General features: G+C 29.7%; 1 protein-coding gene across 1 annotated transcript; it reads left to right on the forward strand.

Moving 5' to 3' along the window:
* Positions 1 to 17,775: 17,775 nt before the first annotated feature.
* On the forward strand, positions 17,776 to 18,153 carry LOC139901061 (protein S40-3-like). The gene has a single exon (XM_071883802.1). It carries the CDS (start codon positions 17,776 to 17,778, stop codon positions 18,151 to 18,153), a length of 378 nt encoding a protein of 125 aa, XP_071739903.1.
* Positions 18,154 to 23,970: the final 5,817 nt, after the last annotated feature.

The following is a 23,970-nucleotide window of genomic DNA, read 5'->3' on the forward strand; positions in this document are numbered from 1 at the left end:
GTTATGAGGTCCACTGTGATTTAAGAAATCTATTCTTTTTGACAACATTCGGAAAATGGTAAAGTGATTTATAAGTAAGAACGTGAAGTGTAAATAACTTAGATGTTGGATATCGACAAGTTAAGTAACTCGACATTTTTCATTAAGATGATTTCATACGTTTATTTAACCTTTGAACTTTATCCCATGCTTCACCAACAAACTGTAATTTAAAAACTTGAAACCTATTATGAATATATATGATTCTACTTTTCTAAAACATTTTATGATATAACAATTTCCATTATTTTAACCTTTAAACAAAATGATTCTTAAAAATATATTTGGTTTTGGAAAACAAAATTATTATATTTATTTGATTTAGTTTCAAACGTACAAAAACGTTTTCAGTTTAAAAAGAACTTTATTATTAAAACGTATATAACTTTTATAAATATCTAGAATCACTTTTGACAACTCATTACTTAACTAGTATGATAAAGATAACGATATTTATATTTTATTTTATTAAATATATATAACGATTTAAATTAATATTATATATATTTATACGCGTATTATACGTACATAGTTTTATACTTTTACTATACTTAAACTTTACCTTTACTTTATTTTTACTTTACTTTAACTTTAATAATTCATACTTTAATAATTCACTTTAATAATTCATACTTTAATAATTCACTTTAATAATTCATACTTTAATAATTCACTTTAATAATTCATACTTTAATAATTCACTTTAATAATACATACTTTAATAATTCACTTTAATAATTCAAAAATCTATTATAAATAGAATTCAATAGGTTTCATTATTTCATAGAAACTTGAAAATAGTTTTCTCTAAACTCTCTCAATCGATTTACGTATATATATTTACTCCGTATTATCTCAAGATATTATTAGTATACATAAAATATTACGACGGAGTACTGTCCGAGTGATTTCGAAGTTGTTTTTTCGAGTGGGATAGGATTAAGGAAATTATGGGTTATAGCTATGGAGGTGATTGAGTATGGTTCATGGGTATGCTCGTGAGGTCAATATAGTGTTTATCATCTCCGTTGCGTTTACGTACCTTTCCTGCAATATTGAATCTCAATATTGATATGTGAGTACTCATAATTTAATTTTTACATACTAATAGTGTATCCCTGACTAGTGCTCGAGTATATAGGATTATGCATGCTTGTACTTTTGATATTGCCATTAGATAGGTTATGTTGATTCCTGAATTAGTTACATATACGATTGAGATAAGGTATAAGATATGCATTTCGTTGGAAAGCTAGCGAAAAATAGTTGAATTTTGGTTTAAGAATCACTTGAATCCAAGTAACGGTTAGAAAGTTATGAAATAAATAAATTGCATAATTAATTTCGTAATTAAAATTGCTGATGATAATTAGTGAACTAATTTTTTTGGGTTATAAAAAGTGGTTATTTGGATTCTACTAGTCGAGTAGATGAATTTTCATATAAAGCACGTCTCGTTTCGTTGAACGGTTGTCAAGTTATGAACAAAAGAAGTTTTGCAAATTTTGATGAAATGTCGAAACGGGAACTGAAATTCTCGCTGATCTGCGTTATTTCATATATAAAAAAAATACCACTGAATTCTTTGCTGTAAGGTCTAACAAAAGACTCTGGCCGTTTGTCAATTCGAGTCTCGACGATTTTTCTAAAAATCATCAAAGTTGACGGTTTGGTCACATTTTAAAATTCTAAAAAGAGCTGAAACTTTTTTATTTAAAAATGTCAGTTTTGTATCAGTTGTCATGGTCGGCCTGATATGTGTTTACTCTTGCCAAAAATCATGTTATATCTTTGTGGTAACGAGAATTTTCAGGCTTTGACCGTTTGTCAATACGAGTTTTGAGGAATTTTCTAAAAATCTCCAAAGTAGGCTACTCGGTCACTTTTGTAAATTTATTAAAGCTGAAAAATTAACTTTGAAATGCCGAAAACGCGTTGGTAACTACGAGTTGTCTAGGTTTAGTTTACTTCTGTAATATTTATGCTTAATCTTTTTGGTAATGTGTAACTTTTATCTTTGGCCGTTTATCAATCGGAGTTCCGATAATTTTTCTAAAAATAGCTGAAGTGGCCCGTTTAGTCATGTTTGACCGAAAATCATTTTTGTATAAGTTATTATATATTTGCATGCGACCTCATTTTTACTTTGACCTTTGACTTTTGACTTTAACCTTTGACTTTTGACTTTGAACTTTGACTTTTCCTGTTAACTTTTCAGTTAACTTTTTGTGTTGATTTTCTCTAAAAAAAAAAAAAAAAAATACCTAAAATACTATTTTATGATTATGAAACCATTAGTGTTACGTTGTTTCACACGTCACCTTTTACTAGAATCTTAATTGAGCATGAGTAATATAACATGTTACTATACTGTAGAGTCAGACTCGAGCTATAGGATAGGATTACACTATGACCTGACCTAAATTGCTATACAAATATTGACCAACATATAAATATATATAATTAATATAGGTTCGTGAATCCGAGGCCAACCTTGCACTTGTTCAATGACGTTATATGTATTTTTACTACGAAATACAGTATGGTGAGTTTCATTTGCCTTTTTACCCTTTATATTTTTGGGACTGAGAATACATGCGCTTTTATAAATGTTTGACGAAATAGACACAAGTAATTGAAACTACATTCTATGGTTGAATTATCGAAATCGAATATGCCCCTTTTTATTAAAGTCTGGTAATCTAAGAATTAGGGAACAGACACCCTAATTGACGCGAATCCTAAAGATAGATCTATTGGGCCTAACAAACCCCATCCAAAGTACCGGATGCTTTAGTACTTCGAAATTTATATCATGTCCGAAGGAGGATCCCGGAATGATAGGGGATATTCTTATATGCTTATTGTTAATGTCGGTTACCAGGTGTTCACCATATGAATGATTATTTTTGTCTCTATGCATGGGACGTATATTTATGAGAACTGGAAATGAAATTCTTGTGGTCTATTAAAATGATGGAAATAAATGATTATGATAAACTAATGAACTCACCAACCTTTTGGTTGACACTTTAAAGCATGTTTATTCTCAGGTGTTAAAGAAATCTTCCGCTGTGCATTTGCTCATTTTAAAGATATTACTTGGAGTCTTTCATAGCATATTTCGAAGAACGTTGCATTCGAGTCATTAAGTTCATCAAAGATTATTATTAAATCAATTTATAGTTGGATAGTGGATATTATGAAATGGTATGCATGCCTGTCAATTTTTGATGTAAAGAAATATTGTCTTTTAAAAACGAATGCAATGTTTGTAAAATGTATCATATAGAGGTCAAATACCTCGCAATGTAATCAACTATTGTGAATCGTTTATAATGTATATGAACGGGTCCTTTCAATATGTATATGTATATGTATCTGAAAATATATAAGTGTATTAATAATAATATTAAGATTACTAATAGGTATTTAAATAATAATACAATTAATAATAATGATAATAATATCACTAATTTTGATAATTAATAATTATTAATTAAATAATAATGCTAATAAGATTAATAATGATTTTATTAATAACTAATAAATAATATTATTACTAATGATTTTGATAACAATTATTATAACATGTATAACAATAATATTGTTAATCACAATAATGCTAATAATACTTAATATTATAAATAATAATTTTGATGATAGTAATACTATATCAATCTATATATATCAAATTCATATCATTAGATTATATTTAAATAATATTAATAATACTAATATTGATATCATTATTGGAATAACAATATTTATATAACAACTATATTGATACTTGTATTATATATAAATCTCATTACCTATATTATATATCATCTTTTGTTGAATATTTATTACTTATCAATTTTATTTATCTTATCATATATATATATATATATATATATATATATATATATATATATATATATATATATATATATATATATATATATAATAGTAATTATCTACAGAAATCATATATTTAATATAAATTACTATTAAGTACTACTTAAGGATTTTATGTTTTATTTTATATATTTAATTTTTAATGTTTAAATTATATTCTAAAATTTCAAGTTATTATATATATACATACATTTATATATATATATATATATATATATATATATATATATATATATATATATATATATATATATATATATTTACAAACAATTGTTCGTGAATCGTCAGAATTAGTCAAAGGTTTAAATGTATCCATATAAACAGTTCAAAGATTTTGAGATTCAATTAAATAGACTTTGCTTATCGTGTCGAAATCATATAAAGATTAAGTTTAAATTTGGTCGGAAATTCCCGGGTCGTCACAGTACCTTCCCGTTAAAGAAATTTCGTCCTGAAATTTGAGTGGGGTCGTCATAGCTAACAATAAGAATGTTTTCCTGACGAATATGAGCTGTTAAATAGAGTTTTATTATTGTGGAGTAATATGGATAAGATAATTCGATTACTCGAAGAGTATGAATGAAGCTATCACTAAATAGTGAAATGAGAAAGACATGTTTCATCATAACTTTTGATTAGTCATGGTTGAATTTAGAAAATAAGGTTCGTCTTAACTTTTGACGTCGTTTTGGTTGAATTCCGGAATCCAAGGGATTTAAAGAAAATTTTCGAAATCTAAAAGATTTGATTCTTCGGCGAATAAGGGAATTAAGATCTCTATAATTAAATACGGTGATCTGCCTCGATTACTCTGTCTGATATTTCCATTATAAATTTACCTTTTCTGTTCCATTAGTTTCCACCACTTCTATACCTTCTTTCTCAGTTCATATATCCAACAGATTATAATAATGCTTAATCCGGTTCTAATCCTTGTTCTTATTCTGACTATCGCAATGATCGTTCTTCTTTTCCAACTCCCACTGGAAGAATCTGTTTATTTCTACTATTCTCTAGGGATTATTGTATTTATAATCCTCTCGTGTCTTTATACTGCTATACGCACTGATATCCACAGTTTGTAATTTCGGTGTTGTTGTTGGGCTTTATATTTTCCCTTATATATCGGAGCTTCATGTTCTTGTTTTCTCTTCCCGACTTTAAATCAAGTGAATAATGGTCCAGAATTTGTAGGTATGAAGTTTCAAATGAACATAATGTCCTAAACAAGAAAGAACGTAATAGCACGATTTGATTTGTCAAATTACCAGAATTACTGAGAATAGAACTATCAAGAATATACTTTCTTGATATGTTCAGAGGTTAAGCAGAATGAAAGAGTTATGTAACATGGCACATGATGACGTTAAGATCTGTGAATCATCACGTTCCATTAGAAACTCAACATGACTTACTGTAATATAATCACGTTGATCAAGCGTCATTATATTATACTAACTCATGCATCAATTTCCAACACTACTTCAAAATCATTCATAATTCAAATTCAAATTTTTAAGAATTTTAGAAACTAAAACAGTTTCTTTTATGATCTAACACAGATAGAGTGGAGAGATAATTAATATCGGACAGGAATATTTATGAAGATATCTTCAGAAATATTGAGGATATTTTAATGGAAGATATGATGATATCTTGGAATATCTAAGATCAGAGGATGATGAAGAATATTGTCCACAATGGTCTAGAGTAAGGAGCAAGGTATTCGCTAAAGATTTCATCAGAAACAAAATCATCAGGATTCTTTATGTACATGTTTAGTCCTTGTGATTTGTTCAGAGTTTCAGAATGAGAGATCATAATTCTAAGAGATAAATATTATATGTATATATAACTTTTAATGTAGAAACGCTGCGTGATTCAAAATACTGATTGCTGATTTCCTGATACTTGGTATGGAAATTATTGTTACAAGATGCCGATGAGTTCATGATAAGACTTCAATAGATAAATATAGTGTTTTATCGAAGAGATTTAAGCCAAGGAGCAATGAGGTTGCTGGTACGTCTGCTGGTAATATGATGGAATATAAAAAGTTCCCCGATAACAATAAAAGAGCATACATATATATCAAGGTTATAATAAGGTTGTTTCGAACGAAAAAACGAAGTTGACTTGTTGGAGCTGTGACAAAATTGGCTAATTTTGAAAAGGAATTGCAATGTTATTTTCGGTAATAATAATGCCAAGGGGACTAGCACAGCTATGTGTTAAACGTTTATTCAGTTTCCGAGAGTTTTCCAGGTGCATACCTATATGTATCAATCTTTTCTTTTATAGATGTAGTGCGGTTGGTTCATCCTCTCGATTGAGGTGTTTTCAAGAATCATGAAAGGTTTGAACGCAGATTGTAACCGTCAAAATACCAATGAGGTTTATGATGAAATCAAGTGGCAAACTTGAAGAAATGTTTAGTTTCATATGTTATAATTAATATTTTTAATTCATTTTAATTGTCCAATGTTATTAGTCCACAGTCGATAGTCCACAGTTAACAGTCCAATAATTCATATATAGTTTAATTTATAATATTCGAATTAATTAATACGTATCGTGACCCGTGTACATGTCTCAGACTCGATCACAACTCAAGGTATATATATTATTGTAGAATCAACCTCAACCATGTATAGCTAACTCCAGCATTACTGCATATAGAGTGTCTATGGTTATTCCAAATAATATATATAGATGCGTCGATATGATATGTCAAAACCTTGTATACGTGTCCCGATATTTAAAGTGCGTAAAATAAATAACAGAAATTAAATGACGATACATAAAATTGAGAGAATATAAACTGCGATAAATAAATTGTGGTAAATAAAATGTAATCAGTTAGCTAGGAACAGTTAGCGTTAATTCTTAACAAAATTTCTCATAGTTAATTTGTTTGTTTCTAACAAATTTTATTTTGTCAAATGTTTTCTTCATTATGCCACTTGTTGGATTCTGATAGGTTAAAATTCAAATTTGAAATTAAATGAAAATGGTTATTCTGCGGTGAACGGATACGTGTATCGGTGGTTGTAAGTAGGATAGTAAATGACTGTTGAATCAGCTTCGAAGAATGTACAGTGTAACTTATTAATGTGAGATCTAAATATTTCTCGGGTATTACCTACCCGTTAAAATATTTTCATGATTAACAGTTTGTACAGAAGAATTTTTAATTACAATCTTTATGAAAACATATATACATATATATTTTCTTCAGATGTAATCATGGATTTAATGAGTTAATATAATATTAATCTCATTTGATTTACCGTCAGAACTAGAATACATAATCTCTAAGCATTAGAGATTACATAATTGCTATGTCGAACGAAGATAAATGATGTAGAACGATTCGTAGAACGATGATTATGCTCGAGGTACATAATGAGATGTTGAGGCGTGTGATGTTGCTGAAGCTGGTACGTTTTGCACCATATTTTCCAAGGCTACAACTCGGGCACGAAGCTCGTTGACTTCTGCTATTACTCCGGGATGATTTGTCGATAGGAACGAGCGAATGAATAAGATCTAGAATTTGGAATATCATATAATCGTTGTGAGGTATCCTGGCAATGAGGGTGAATATGGTGTTTCGTACAGGTTCACCGGTAAGTGCTTCAGGTTCATCGCCAAGAGGGAAATTTGGTTGATGAAAAGTATCGCTTTCTTCTCGTCTCCATTGACGAAGTCGACTATGAACTCATCAGATGAATTGGGGATGACTGATTGATTGATTCATTCTGGTGACACCGCTTTCGGAGCTTAGGTGAATATCCATGTCGGAATAGCTGTCGGAATAACTATCGGAATAGCTATCGAAATCTGAGGGACTTGAACTGGTTGAGGGATTAATCTCGTACGATCAGATGAAAGATTTTCGATAAGAAATAGATTATAGGATGTAGATTAGTACCCTGAAATACATAATTTACATATGCATATATAATACTAAAATCCCATAAGTTACGGAGGAATCTACGGAAGCTGTCAGGCAAAGGTAACAATAACAGATACGCTAAGATATGAATTTATCTATACACTGTCTATGCAATAGAGGCAGTAAGACATGTCTAGACTAAGAATGATAAGCAGGTAATTTCCTAAGGATGATAAGCAGATGATTTCCGACTAGAAATGATAAGAAAAACTTTTAACATGCAGACACAGTCGAAGTCCAGACTCACTAATGCATCTAAATAACTATCAGTTAGACACACTAATGCAAGACCTGGTTCGCTAAGACCACCGCTCTGATACCAACTTTCATGACCCGTCCTAATCCATCCGGACGAATACATTACATTTGGTTACATCGCGAGGTACTTGACCTCTATATGATACATTTTACAAACATTGCATTCGTTTTTAAAAGACAAACTTTCATTACATCAAAAGTTGACGGCATGCATACTATTTCATAATATATCCAACTATAATTGACTTAATAATAATCTTGAAGAACTCGATGACTCGAATGCAACATCTTTTGAAATGTGTCATGAATGACTCCTGGTAACCGACCTTAACAAGATACATTAAACACCTGGTAACCGACCTTAACAAGATGCATATAGAATATCCCCATTATTCCGGGACACCCATCGGACATGATAAAATTGAAGTACTAAAGCATTCCAAATTCCATAATGGGGCTTGTTGGGCCCGATAGATCTATCTTTAGGATTCGCGTCAATTAGGGGGTCTGTTCCCTAATTCTTAGTCTACCAAGCTAAAAGGGGCATATTCGGCTTCGATCCATTCAACCATGTAATGTAGTTTCAATTACTTGTGTTTGTTTTGTACAACAGTTATAAAAATAGCGCATGTATTCTCAGTCCCAAAAATATATATTGCAAAAGCATTTAAAAAGGGAGCAAATGAAACTCACTATAATGTATTTTGCAGTAAAAATACATATGACGACATTGAACAAGTGAACAATGCAGGGTTGGCCTTGGATTCACGAACCTATATCAATTATATATATTAAAACATGTAATTGTAGTCGAATAATTATATATTATTATTATTATTATTATTATTAATATACTTGTTTATATTATGTGGTATATAGATAATTTAATATATTTAATTCATATATTTTATATATAGTTTATACTTATTATGTTATGTGTTAAAATATGGTTTAATTAGTAACATTTTATTGATAAAATATAGTAATAAGTAATATTAGTATAATCATAATATGTTTTTATACAATGTTTTTGTTTGTAACAACAACAATTATAATAACGGTGTTAATAATACTAATAACGATTTTTCAGTTTTAATCTTATTTGTAATTTTCATATTAATATTTATATACGTAATAAATTTTTAGTGATAATGATATTGATAATACCAATGATAATATTAATAGTAGTGAAAAAAAAACGTTACTTCCAATGGTAATACAAGTTGTTAACAGGCATGACAGATTTAAAAGTGACGTTACTTCTAGTAATAATTGTAATAATAGTAATACTAATACTGGTAATAATAATATCTACAATAATAATAATAATAATAATAATATTAGTAATATTCATAATACTTGTAACTATGACATTAATGATAATAATTACTATAATACTAATAATAACAATAATAATAATAATCATAGTAATAATAATAATTATCATCATAATAATAATAATAACAATAATAATAAGTATAATAATAATAATAATAATAATAATAATAATAATAATAATAATAATAATAATAATAATAATAATAATAATAATAATAATAATAATAATAATAATAATAATAATAATAATAATCCTACTCATAATAATAATAGTAATACATATATTAGTAAAATTAATAATAATACTAATAATTATAATACTTTGTAATAATTATAATAAATGAATAAATGAATAATAATAATAACTAAAAATGAAAAACTACCTCAAAATCGGTTTTTAAAATGATTTGTCACAAGCTGGAATCGAACCCGAGACCTCTCGAGAACTCGACACATACCCAAACCATTCACTCTGCTGCTACTTTTCTGTTTAGACTCCCCTCCTATTTTCATTTAACTCGAATTATTGTTTCTCCTATTTCTTCTTCATCGTGACTGACCCACGATCAAAACCAGTTGCGAATGATTCCAATATTTAGTTTTTGGATATAAAATAGATGTATAAACGATTACTGATTGATCATATTACTTTTAAAACAGAAAAACAAAATAAAAGGAAATTGAATCAGGTACTGAAGGTGTCGTATGAACACTAAATCCAATTTGAAATTTTTGACAGTTTTAGACTAAATATGTAACATGAAAAAGGTTTCAATCCATTCATATAAATTTATAAACTATCAATTCAACAGAAAACATTAAAACCATATCGAATTTTGCTATGAACAATTCCTTTGACTTTTAAACTCAAAACTTTGACCTCCAAATTTGAATTTGTTATGGAAAATTGGAGTTTAAGACTTTGCAGATAGTTTAGATAGAAGATTTCTAACATATCTGCATTTACACATTTTTGAATTTCATTAGAAATCGTAATTTTGACAAAAAGAGAATAAACAGAGTTCTTCGTGCAGTATTCATAAGTTTTAGAATTTTATTTTTTTGTTTTTGCTCGAATTACCCTAGTAAAGTACTATATAGATATTACAGATATAATTATAGCTCATGGAATTCGTTTGCTAGCTTAATTGATTCGATACTCTTCTAATCAGGAACATAAGGAAAATTAAACAATTAAAAAGGTGTACGAATTTCCTAACAGATTTTGTTATGTTGTGATTGTTTGGAATCAGATTTATACTGGTTTCAGACAGGAATCAAGATCATCTATAGTATGAAAAGGATTAGAAGCTGAATACGTACATTATATATATTTATTTTTATTTAAACTGTATTTATATTTTCTTGTATATGTATACCTGTATTCATTAATTATATATAATCTGTAATTGTATTTGTATATGTACTTTTGTATATCTGAATATATATCAGTATATGTGTATAGATATATCCGATGTATAAGTATTTATATATGTATAATTGTATTTCACATATGTATATGTATATGTATCTGAAAATATATAAGTGTATTAATAATAATATTAATATTAATAATAGGTATTTAAATAATAATACAATTAATAATAATGATAATAAAATCACTAATTTTGATAATTAATAATTATTGATTAAATAATAATGCTAATAAGATTAATAATGATTTTATTAATAACTAATAAATAATATTATTACTAATGATTTTGATAACAATTATTATAACATGTATAACAATAATATTGTTAATCACAATAATGCTAATAATACTTAATATTATAAATAATAATTTTGATGATAGTAATACTATATCAATCTATATATATCAAATTCATATCATTAGATTATATTTAAATTATATTAATAATACTAATATTGATATCATTATTGGAATAACAATATTTATATAACAACTATATTGATGCTTGTATTATATATAAATCTCATTACCTATATTATATATCATCTTTTGTTGAATATATATTACTTATCAATTTTATTTATCTTATCATATATATATAATAGTAATTATTTACAGAAATCATATATTTAATATAAATTACTATTAAGTACTACATGGATTTTATGTTTTATTTTACATATTTAATTTTTAATGTTTAAATTATATTCTAAAATTTCAAGTTATTATATATATACATACATTTATATATATATATATATATATATATATATATATATATATATATATATATATATATATATATATATATATATATATATATATATATATATATATATATATATATATATATATATTTATTTATTTACAAACAATTATTTATGAATCGTCGGGATTAGTCAAAGGTTTAAATGTATCCATGTAAACAGTTCAAAGATTTTGAGATTCAATTAAATAGACTTTGCTTATCGTGTCGAAATCATATAAAGAATTTGGTCGGAAATTCCCGGGTCGTCACACATGTTGTTAAGGTCGGTTAACAGGTGTTTATTATATGAATGATTTTTATACACATGATTTGTGTACGTTATTTATAAATGAAATCTTGTGGTCTATTATTATGATTTATTATATAGGATTAAAACCTATGACTCACCAACATTTTTTTGTTGTTGACGTTTTAAGTGTGTTTATTCTCAGGTGATTATTAAAAACGCTTTCGCTATTGCATGTTAACCCAAGGTCAAGATTTGGAGTCGGCATGCTTTTCTTAATAAATAAACTTGCATTCGAAACTTGTGTTTGTAATATATTGTCGACTTTTATGAAATGGTGTATGTAAAAATTATGTACTTTGAGGAGATTGTCTTTGATCGACAATATAAATTTATGTCATTAGACCTTTATTCATATAATAAACTTTATGGTTGTTTTTAAAACGAATGCAAGATTTCAAAAACATCTCATATAGAGGTCAAAACCTCGCAAAGAAACCAATTAATATGAAACGTTTATAATCCATATGAATGGCTCATTTCAAAAATCCACGACCACCTATCCCTGAAGCGTCGATTACCTGCCTACAAATCTTCCCAAAAAAATGTTTCGTTGCCCACCCTAATGGTTTTTTCAAAAGAAGATGTAAGATCATAATCATGTTTAGACAAGTCCCTACTGATGTTGATGATTTGCTTCCAAGGTGAGGAACCTTTAGAAGCAGCAGGAACAATTGTGTGACCCCACTCATCCAAACCCCCACATCGCCCGTAAATGCTTTTTATAATTTTGTGCCAGAGAGCCTCGGGTTCGACCCGAAACCTCTACTATCATTTACAAAATAACGCCCAGTTTTTAGCTTTCAAAGACCCAATGTTTAGCCCACCCGATTCATATGGTAATAGAATATAATCTCATTTAACTCATGCCATTTTAGAATCCTCACCCACCCCACCCTAGAAGAACTTACATCGCAATCTCTCGAGCAAATTGAGGACACTTACAGGGGCACGAAAAATAGAGCGGCAAACTAGTGAGAACTGATTTGATGAGAGTTTACCTACCCCCGAAGGACATCGATCTAGCCTTCCATTCCGAGAACCTTTTCTGAAACTTTTTTATGACTGACTCCCAATCAACCAATTTTGTCATTCGTGAACCTACTAGAAGGTCCAAATAATTGAACGGAAGATTACCACTTTTACAATCGAGCCTATCCACTATACACTTAGATTCATCAGGCGACACACCAAATAATATTTGGACTATTAATATTAGACAAATAATGTATTTTAATTTTAATTATTTGTTAAAGTAAGAACATTATTATTGGATTTCTGCCTTATATATATTACCCTTACATACTAAAAGCCATGCCAGTTTTGGTCGTTTGACTGTGAAATACGACACCCACCCTCTTTTTTGCCCTACATTAAATACCTTTCACTCTCCTTCCAGATTAATTACCAACCTTCACACCACCCACCACCGACCATCACCGCGACCACCATCATCGTCATCACCGCCGTCACCGTCATCAACGCCGTTACCGCCGCTCCTACAAAACTGGTTGCTCCAGCTCACGATCCCTCCAAACGACGGAATCTATAAATTGGGTGGAATATGAAGGTATGTTTGGAGGTCTTAAGATTCAGATATGGTTCTTTGTGACTCAGGGTATGGAACTTTCTGATTCAGATATGTTTTTTGTTTGTGAATTCTTGATTTTTTTCTCCCATTTTTTGGGATAGAATTTGTAGGCCGATTGGAAGTCGATCTTGGAGTTAAAAGACTCCTAAAGTACAAATTAATCATGACTTTCTTCCAAATTAATGTGTGTGCAACAAAGAGAATTGCATATGCCTTTATTGTTAGTGTCATTTGATCATTATGTTACATTAGTTTACTTTATGTAGAGTTTTATGTATAAAGGATGTAAAGTGATCAAATAGATAATGATTTTTAAGAGAGTTAACTGCTAAAAGATTAGTATTTTTCATAGTTAGTAAAACTTGGCACCTTCTTCAAAAATCATAGATGTTATGCAGCGTTAAAACTAGCCTTAAACTGCTTTCAAGATTGAAATTTAATCATTATTATGAGATTTGTTCATTTTCATCTTGAGTATTTGAAGGTCACAATGTCGCATCTTAGTGATTATGGTTGTCATTTATAGTTATTTCTGGTGTTTTTCTATCTTTTGAGGAAAAAAGTATTAAGGATGCACAATGGGTCTGGTGTTCATTTATAGTTATTTCTGGTGTTCATGAGTCGGATGAAATGGGTCTGGTCATATCGACCCAATCGCTTTTCAGTCATTTTCTTAGTTGAAGTTGAAGATGTCATTGACGATATAAATTTTTGACAAAAGAGTCAATATGTCATTGACGATATAAATTTTCGACTACTAATGATTTAAATGGTTGTTCGAAATTGTCTCATATACCTAGAACTTATATACGGTTTGTCAATCTAATACCTTATAGTCCAAATAATATATTCCAGACCCATGGGATCTTACTTGACCCATTAACCCGTTTCATGGACTCACAACTTTTAACCCTAAGTTAATGCATGATAACCGACGCCATGAATAAATGCAATAACTTTCTAATCGTATTTTGAGTTATGCACATTTTATAGGGATGGTAAGTAACTAAGGCTTCTGCAAAAGTGACAACATATCAAGAAATCATATTCAACATAGAATGCCAGTTGAAAGCACTAACAACACCACCATCAGATTTTTCAGAGTTGACTAGCGATAAGAAGTCAAGTCAATATTCAGCGTTACTTGATGCCGATATGCAACTCTCAGATTCATTATCTTTGCAAATATTTTGAAGCGAGTAACTTAGGTTAGATAATATACTGTATCTATAATATGGATGCATCGGATCATATGCTTGAAGAAATTTGTTTTCTCATTGAATTCATTTAGCAATCTTAATAAGTGTATGCATTGAAATGATCTGCAACTATTATATATGGATTAGATAGATTTTGGGTTGCTTATGATTCAGATTTTACTTTATGTATAATAATATATTTGTTGTATAGCATGCTTCATATATGTTATCAATACACTTGAATTTTTTTATTTGTTTTCTGGAACAGCGCACAATACACTTGGATATGAGCTGATTTGGGGATTTTATGTCAAATAGGTGAATTTTAACTTATCAAGTATGCTACTACAATATGAAACTGCTCAAGTGGATTAATGGATAACTGAGCTGCTTTCGTTAAACTACACTTTGCAAAAGAAGCATGCCTAGAAGCCGGGGCGTTTCAAATAGATTGTATGGGCCTTCTGTTTACTGTTTTTTCGTTGTTACAGATTTTTTTTTTCTCTTCTTGATTTCATTGTATTCGGATATACCTTATTTGCTATAATTTTATTTATAACTCCAGTAAACACTAGAGAACATATGCCAAAATTGTTAACTTATTAGAACGATATTGTTAACTTATTTATTTAACTATTGTGACCAAGTATAAATAAACAAGCAAATTGTGCTTAAGTAAACATATTTTAATGAATCATAAGTAAACTATATAATGTAATGTTTCATATTAAACCAACTAGGCTATATTTGTTTTATGACATTAATTAGTGTACGTTGATGAAATTGTTTCGCTTGTTTTTCAAGAATGGCCAGACAAGCTTATCTAGGTCCAGATGTTTATAATAGTACTGCACGAAATTAGGACAACGTGTCTTCCAAGGAGACGGTAATTTGATTATTCCATTTTAACACGTGTCACTTGCACTCCTCAACTTTTGTTACATTTGTCAACATGTTACTTGCAAAACTCATTTCCTTAAATAAATATTTATTATAGAATAAATAGAATAATTTAGTAAAAGTCTTAAACCATCTCAAAAGAAGTCCAAAATGATTGAACCGCTCATACTTTCATAAGAGATTCTAGGTTCAAAGTTCACTGATACTCCTTATCATATTATGAGGTGATAAAGGAAAGGGTCAAAACCTTATTAGTAGCATAAAATATGTAAAAAAAAAAAAAATACAATCTCTTCGGATAACCTAAACGGAAAAGCCTTTATCCAATAGTCTGTTACTCCTTAATTCAGTACAATTCTTAATATATGAATACCAAGTAATCAAATTAAAGATATATTAGCGTTCTTATAATTATGGAGAAATTTTAGACTTGCAGAAAGTTTGTCCCTCATTTTAAAAAGTTTGTTTAACAACGTGAATGATTAGAGAAACACACAAAACTCCAATTACACAAAAGTTCAAATTTTGTTTAGAATTCTAAATTATGCAAACTCTAGATGTTCATACAATTGTATTGAAGAAGAAACACCCTTTGTAGTTTGTGGAACCGAAACAACCACAAATCAATGTAAACATGACATGTTTGATTGCTTTCGATGTTCTTCGGGAACTATGTTTCTTTAAACTTTAGATAATAACATGTAATATTTCCTTAAATAGTTGTTGCTGAAGAGTATACTACAACCATGTTTGCCATATACCTTTAGATATTATTATATCGCAAAAATGAAATGGCTTGCTCAAAAGTTAGTACAAGAGGGCCCATGAAAATTTACCCAATTGAAATGGGCTATTTTGTCTATAATGGGCCTTTTTAAAAACGAGTGAAACAAATTTTATTGGGAAAATTACAATTTGGTCCCACAAATTTTTTATTTTTTTTATTTTTTTTTATAATTATTATTATCAAAATCTACCCATATGACTACGCATTACAATGTGTCCACCTTAAAGCTCTTAACTTGCTTTTGTTTCCTTCAATTTTGACTTTAAATTAGTAATAAACATTTAATTATCAATTAATACAATAATCAATAAATAAATATATATCAAAGACAACTTTTTGTGTGAAAAAATACATATAATTAAAGATAACTTTTTTGGGTATATTTATTAGAAATATTTGCGGTTAACATTATCAAATTTACTTTATAACATTAAATTGTCTTATTTTTATTGGGTGAATGATAAACGTAACTTTTAAGACAACGTTTAGCATTTTCTTTTTTATTGTTAATATTACATTTTTTTATTTTATTAAAATATTTATCTACTTGAAATAATAACTATTAAAAATTTATGCCCGTATCAATTACTCTTTTTTATTTATATAAATATAAAATATAAAATTTAATTATATTTACTTTACATATAAGAACACTATTAATATTCGTCTAAACATCTAATAAATCTGACTAAATATATTAAAAGGAATAACAGATGAATGGAGGAAGTTATACACTTTACATTTTATTTATTTTTATTATCATATGTAAAATGTTCTATCTTTTCGTGATAACGTCTAATTTAAGTGATGTAAATCGCATCAATGATTTCTCATATATGTACTATTTACACGTAATTTTGTAATGAAGAAATACAAAACATAATGTTGGCTTTTATGTAGATGACAAAAATTACAAATTACAAAGTTAACCTATTATCCATTTGTTAATGAACTTGAGTTGTACACTATAATACATGCTAGTTTACTTGGAACATAAAAATACACAAGAATAATTTGTGAAGAGGAACCTTTCATAACAGCCTAACGTATGTTGTACTCCATGCAATACTACTTGCACATATAGGTACGTGAGCCACAAGTAAACTGCTTAAGCTAAGCTGTCTTACATACCATACATTTTTAATTACTTCTAGAGAGAGAAAACCAGCAAAGACTTTTAGAAAGAGAAATAAAACCGGGGCCCACAAAGAATGATTGAGTACTCAAAACGATTCCCATTTTCATTCCCCTATAAATTCCCCCATTTTTCATTATTATTCACAATTTCAAACAATTCAATATTTTTCAGGTTTCCATGGCTGAAGAATTTCAAGAATCTGATGTTGTATTCACCGGAAACACTTACGAAAACGACGATAAATATTCTGTAGATTCAGATTCTGAAGAATCAAGAAGAACGAAAAGGAAAAAAATCGATACGAAAAAGAAGAAAATTACAAAGCATGAAGCAGTTAATATACCGAATAAGCTGACGTGGCTACATTACGTAGAACCGAGCTTATTTGAATACGAAAATGAAGAAATGGTGCCACCTCATGTACTCTTGAGAAGAAGATTAGATGAAAAAATGGCGTTTTCTGTTTGTTCTGGAATTGGAAGGACATTGAAAGGAAGAGATTTGAGCGAAATGCGAAATTCTGTTCTTAGAATGACTGGATTTTTAGAAACTTAAACGATTGAAAAATCGATATTTTTAATTGGATTCAAGGAGTAGATGTTGAAGCATTTTCGATTTTTACTGATATATTGAAGTTAATTGATATTGTTCATTTGAAGTTATTAATTATAGTTATTAGACTTAAAACCAACTTCATGTTAATTGTTTATATATTTGTTCTCGTTTCATTTGAATTGCTTGAAACATAAATACAAACTTGTGCAATACAATGAATTAGAACTAGATATAGATGTGTGTGAATATGTTATTTGCGTGTAGTTTTGTTAATGATATAAGCATTAAGCAATGCACGTGGTATATGTAAGTATGTATACATAGTTAATATTGTGGTAAGTAATTAATCTGTAATGTATTTATGTTTGAAAATTAGTATTATTATATATAAAACATTGTATGTTATTATTGTAGTATCATTTCAAGATTTGGTATTTTCGTATGTGTAGTTGAAGTTTGGTTTGCCTAAAGTTTGGTTCATGATTAATTTTGCGTGGTGTACTACTAAATTTCTATGATGTTATATTTTTGGATTTGTACAAGATCAAGGTGTTGACGGTTTCTATACATGTATAATTAAGAAATTTAACGATATATATTAAAAAAGGTTATACTTGATTAATTTCATGCAAATACATTTGTTTGCATAAGTCTCTATAATGAATATATATGCTAATTAACAAAACTAGTAACAAATACGTCATAAAATATTTGAAGAATATGATGATGTCATTTCAAGAACTTCGCCTAATAAAGGTTTTAACTAATCAGGTTGGAACTATACATGATCCCATTGAAATAATTTAGAAATAATTATTTTTTTTTCAAAAAGCAGGCAACTATTTCATTAAAAGGACTTTAGATGGGGTTAACCCCTTACAAACAGAAGCATTCTAAAATTGAAAACAAGGATATGTGGCAGAGACAACAACTGCCCCTTACAACGAGGACAACAACATACAGTAAGCTAAAAACACACGAAGATACTTAGCATAACAAGATCAGGTTACACATCACACGATCTAGGGTTCGATAGCCATGTCGTCCACTCGATCTTCTTTTTCTTCGACCTATTAGATATTCAATCAAAGGATTTTAATCGAATTTCCAATAACGCATTCGGACCAATCCAAGATTTATTTGTGAACACCTTTTCATTACGGTTCCACTATATTAAATATGCACTCGTCCATTCAACCGCTTGTCACAATTTGGTACCGAAGCTCGAGTAACACCACATTTCTCCCTAAAAGCCTTATCTATAGATTCTATTATATCTCTAAAATGATGACATCATAAATAAGCTTTTTTCTTCACTAAAAAAATTAAAAAAGAATAAAGAAAAAAATCTAAGGACTTTAAGTGATGTCATTATTATAATTAATTAAGAATTAAAATAAAATTATACAATTAAATACTCTTAACACACAAATCCTCTAGGGTTTATCTAAACAAAATTCCGTAGGACCATTAATGTAGGCTTTTATAACAAAGTTAAGTACATCAAGGTAGTTCATTTATTCTGACAAAGTTAAGTACATCAATATATTTGTAAAAACAACGACAAGTTTCTAAGTCATAATTCGTTGTTCCACGGTTCATTAAACTAAATGACTTTAACATTTACATTTTCTTAATACCTAAAACATATTATTAGACTGTTTCGTTTAAATAAACCCGTGAAATCACGGGTCATTTCACTAGTTTATACTTAAATTTGAAACGTTACCGAGGCCCCACCACTGGTAAACTCTTTCCCATACATCCATAGCTTGTTTGCAAAGGATCATCTTATGCTCAAGGGTTTCGATATCATCATCAAAAAGAGGACAACGAACGGAGTTAAGATCAATACCTCTTTTATTTAATTCTACACGAACCGGGAGTCGTCTCTTAAATAGCCTCCAAATAAACAACTCCACTTTGAACAATATTATTCCTTAAAGTTTCTCGATGAATGTTACGGTTACAAATGCTTCCTTCATCTACGAGCTTCGAGAGAGCTTTTGTGTAAAACAAACCATTTGCCGAAAGCCGTCAAATCCACACGTCCTCATTCCTTTTTGGTTTAGAAAATAATGACAGTAGGTTAGACAAATTGTCGAGCTTGTCACGAGCTCTTCCATTCTGGTTGCGACTCCAATTCCACGTGATGGCCGGCTGTTGATTTGACCAATTGACTAATCACGAATCGTGGCTTCCTTCTTACTTCAAGATGAAATAACCTCGCAAACTTGGTCTTGAGAGGAACATCTGATAGCCAAGAATCTGTCTAAATGGAAGTCGAAGCATCATCACCGATAGACCTGCTAAATGAGTTGCGAAAATCTGACACAATTTTTTCTATATCCCAACCTGCATGAAAATTTTTAATTCAAACCCCCCAATTGCCTCTTGGCCTGGTTACATCCGAGGATGAGACCAGCCCATTAGGCCCATGAATTGAACAAATAATTTTGACCCAAAAGAAATTTGGTTTGGTTAAGAAATGCCACCACCTTTTAGCAATTAAGGAAAAAAATTTCCTCTTTAGCGACCCAATATTTAAACCCGCATCCCCATAAGACAAAAGAACTTTGACCCATTTAACCCAACCCATTTTATAACTCTCACCCGACCTGCCCTAAAAGAAATTTCGTCTAATACTCTCAAGAAGATTTAAACACTCGACGGGGCACGAAAGAGTGAGAAGTAATATAGCAGTAACTACGTAAAATCTATTTAACAAGGGTCAATCTTTCGCCAATTGAGAACGTTCGAGCCTTCCATTCCGAGAAACTCGAATTAAATTTTTCCACAACCGCCTTTTAATGCTCATCTTTATTCATGTTACAACCCATGGGGCCTAAATAATAGATAGGAAGTTCTCCTAACTTTACACTCCAATTTATTTGCCATACTCTCGACTTCTTTTATAACTCCCAATCCAAAGATTTGACTTTGATTGAAATTCACTTTTAAACCCAGGGCGTTCTTAAACCACTTAAGTAACTTCTTAAGGTTGCTCACATTTTTTCTACTCCATTCGCCCCAAAAATAGTGTCATCCGTGTATTGAAGGTGAGACACCATGACTTTAATTTTGTGACAATTTCCACCCTTTTATAAAGCCCACTTGTTATCACAGATTTAGTCAAGACATTTAGGCTCTCAACCGCTATAATGAAAAGGAATGGAGATAGACGGCCGCCTTGCCTGACTCCCTTTCAAGAGTGAACTCATTTGTAGACGAGCCATTGACAAGAATGGATATTGAAGTGGATTTAAGGCAAGCTAAAATTCACTTTCTCTACCTACCTCTAAAACCCATTCTTTCCACAATATCAAGCAAAAACTCTCAACTCAAGCTATTGAACGCTTTCTCGAAATCAACCCCGAAGATGATACTCTTTTTCCAGTTTCTATAAGATAGTCAATCGACTCGTTACAAATGAGAGCTCCATCCAAAATATACCTACCCTTAAATAACGTGTTTTGCTGGTAGCCAGTAAGATTTAGAAATTATTTTGATAATGATAATTCACTCAACTATTCTATATATCTACTAAATCTACTATTACGCGTTATTAATTTGGATGAATAATATAAGTTCTAAATACTCAATATTGTGGATTAATCAAATTAGTCATGTGTGGAACCGAGGTTATTGCACTATTGATTTTGGAAAGTTTATGGAGGTGCATATATTGTTTTATAAAAAACATAGTTTTTACATATGTTGTCGATTATATTTGTACAGTACATGATCAATCATAATGGTACAAAACGTTTCATTGTTTGTTATGTCTAATCTAACGTGAATGTTTTAAAATTTAACACATATTATTATATTATTATTTATATGGTGCATTGTTATAAATTCGAGTCTATATTTGTAAATATTTGTTTTCTATATATCAGAAATATTTAAAAACATGAACATATACAATTGTACTCTCCATGTCCTAATTAATTGTCTCAGACACAAAACACATATTTTAATACTTTAAAGTTTTACCCTTTACTTATTACCAATATTTTTTTTGTCTTACATACATACATTAAGGTTATTATAGATTTTTATCTCCTTATTCTTTTCTATTTATGGAATTAGACAATTAATTTAGAACATTTCATAAATGAATACTGATAAATAACATATACGGAGCATGAAAAGAATTTGGACGCAAGTAATAAACGACAGCCTGAGGAGCATGAAGTTGATCCACATGATGATGATCGGGTGAGCATACATACAGCTTCTGATTCATCGGATAATGATAAAAGTTATATGAGTTATACTTACGTATGAATCAGGGCCATGTTGAATTTACTTGTGCATATTATACATTTGTTTATAAAGATAAGTTTGTGAATGATAACGAAATTGGTGACAATCAGGTGGAAAATTTAAGAAACACTATTTCATATTTGAATGTTCCCCCTTTCTCCCGTCATGATGAAGATCGTTCTTTATTTTTTTAGATAAGCGCATAAACTCTTTTATACGAGTGTAAGATCACATGAGTTATGCTCGATACACAAATTACATGATTATTGCATTTCAAAGTAAAGTGGAGCTGGAGTTTTCGAAGATCTTTTACGATATGAGGAAGGCTCTTCTAGACTTGAAGTTAGAGATGACCCTTTGTGAGCTAACCCCAGGCCATACATGAACAGTAAACTTTCGAATAATGGAACCAGATAGTGAATTGGATGAAGAATTGGAAATTCCTTTGTCATCAGTGAAAGAATCTTATGCTAGTTAAAATAACACACTTTATGGTTAGTTTGTGGGGAATAGGATCGTGTTATCTATCGTACAAAACTATAGGATGAATACTTGAAGGAAATATGGAATTTAGTGGATAGAACGATAGGGCTTCTATCTTCAAGTTTAAATGAAAATTAGAATGCAATATGTCCTGGAGCCCATGATGATTCGGAGAATAACTAATATGCTGAATAGATGGTCACCGAATGTATATTTGTCGAAGGAATAGCTAACTAAGGTTCCAGTTCGGATTAAAATGTATGATGTTCCTTTAGTATGATTCACGGAAGATGGAGTAAGTGTTATAGCCACTAAGATTTGGAGGCCAATGATGTTAGACTCGTAAACAAGTGCTATGTGTACGGAGTATTGGGGATGACCGAACTTTATGAGAGCAATGGTTGAAGTGTCAGTTGATGTCGATTTAAAGGAGAAACTTTGACTGGCTACCCCGAGTTTGGTTGAAAAGGATAAAACCATGGATGTCGTGAAGATAAAATATGAGAGGAAACCCCATCGTTGTTCAAGTTGTCTTCGGCCACAAGGATGCACAATGCTCGAAGAATATACCAGTGAATAAAAAAACAATAGATGACTGGTTTATAGAGGTTTTGAAGGAAAAAAAGGTGCCTACAAGCGGAAAAAATAAAGATGTTGCTGGTAAAAATAACGATAAGTTTGTTGTAGGCAAATTAAAAGTGAAACTAGTATATCGGCATGTTACTAACCGTTGACAGGTTCAAAGACCAATGGAACGAGTACAAACAGTAAGGAGAAGGTGGAGGTGGATAATATTTTTTTGCGCTAAATGCAGTAGATGAATACAATGAGCTTCAGTCGAGTGTAGATGATCAACAACATGAAAATATTGACATTATTCATGATGATGTTAATGACGATGACACTGTTGAGTTTATGATGAATAAGTCAAATGAGGGGGCAAGCACCCCTAGTATTCATGGTTTTCAATGATTATCATAGCTTCATGGAACACCTAGGGATTGAACCTCATCCTAAAAAAAATGAGGTTATTGATTTGTATTCTAGAAACAATCTTTGTACGTG

Source organism: Rutidosis leptorrhynchoides, chromosome 1 (assembly GCF_046630445.1).
Source record: "Rutidosis leptorrhynchoides isolate AG116_Rl617_1_P2 chromosome 1, CSIRO_AGI_Rlap_v1, whole genome shotgun sequence".
Taxonomy (NCBI): Eukaryota; Viridiplantae; Streptophyta; class Magnoliopsida; order Asterales; family Asteraceae; genus Rutidosis; species Rutidosis leptorrhynchoides.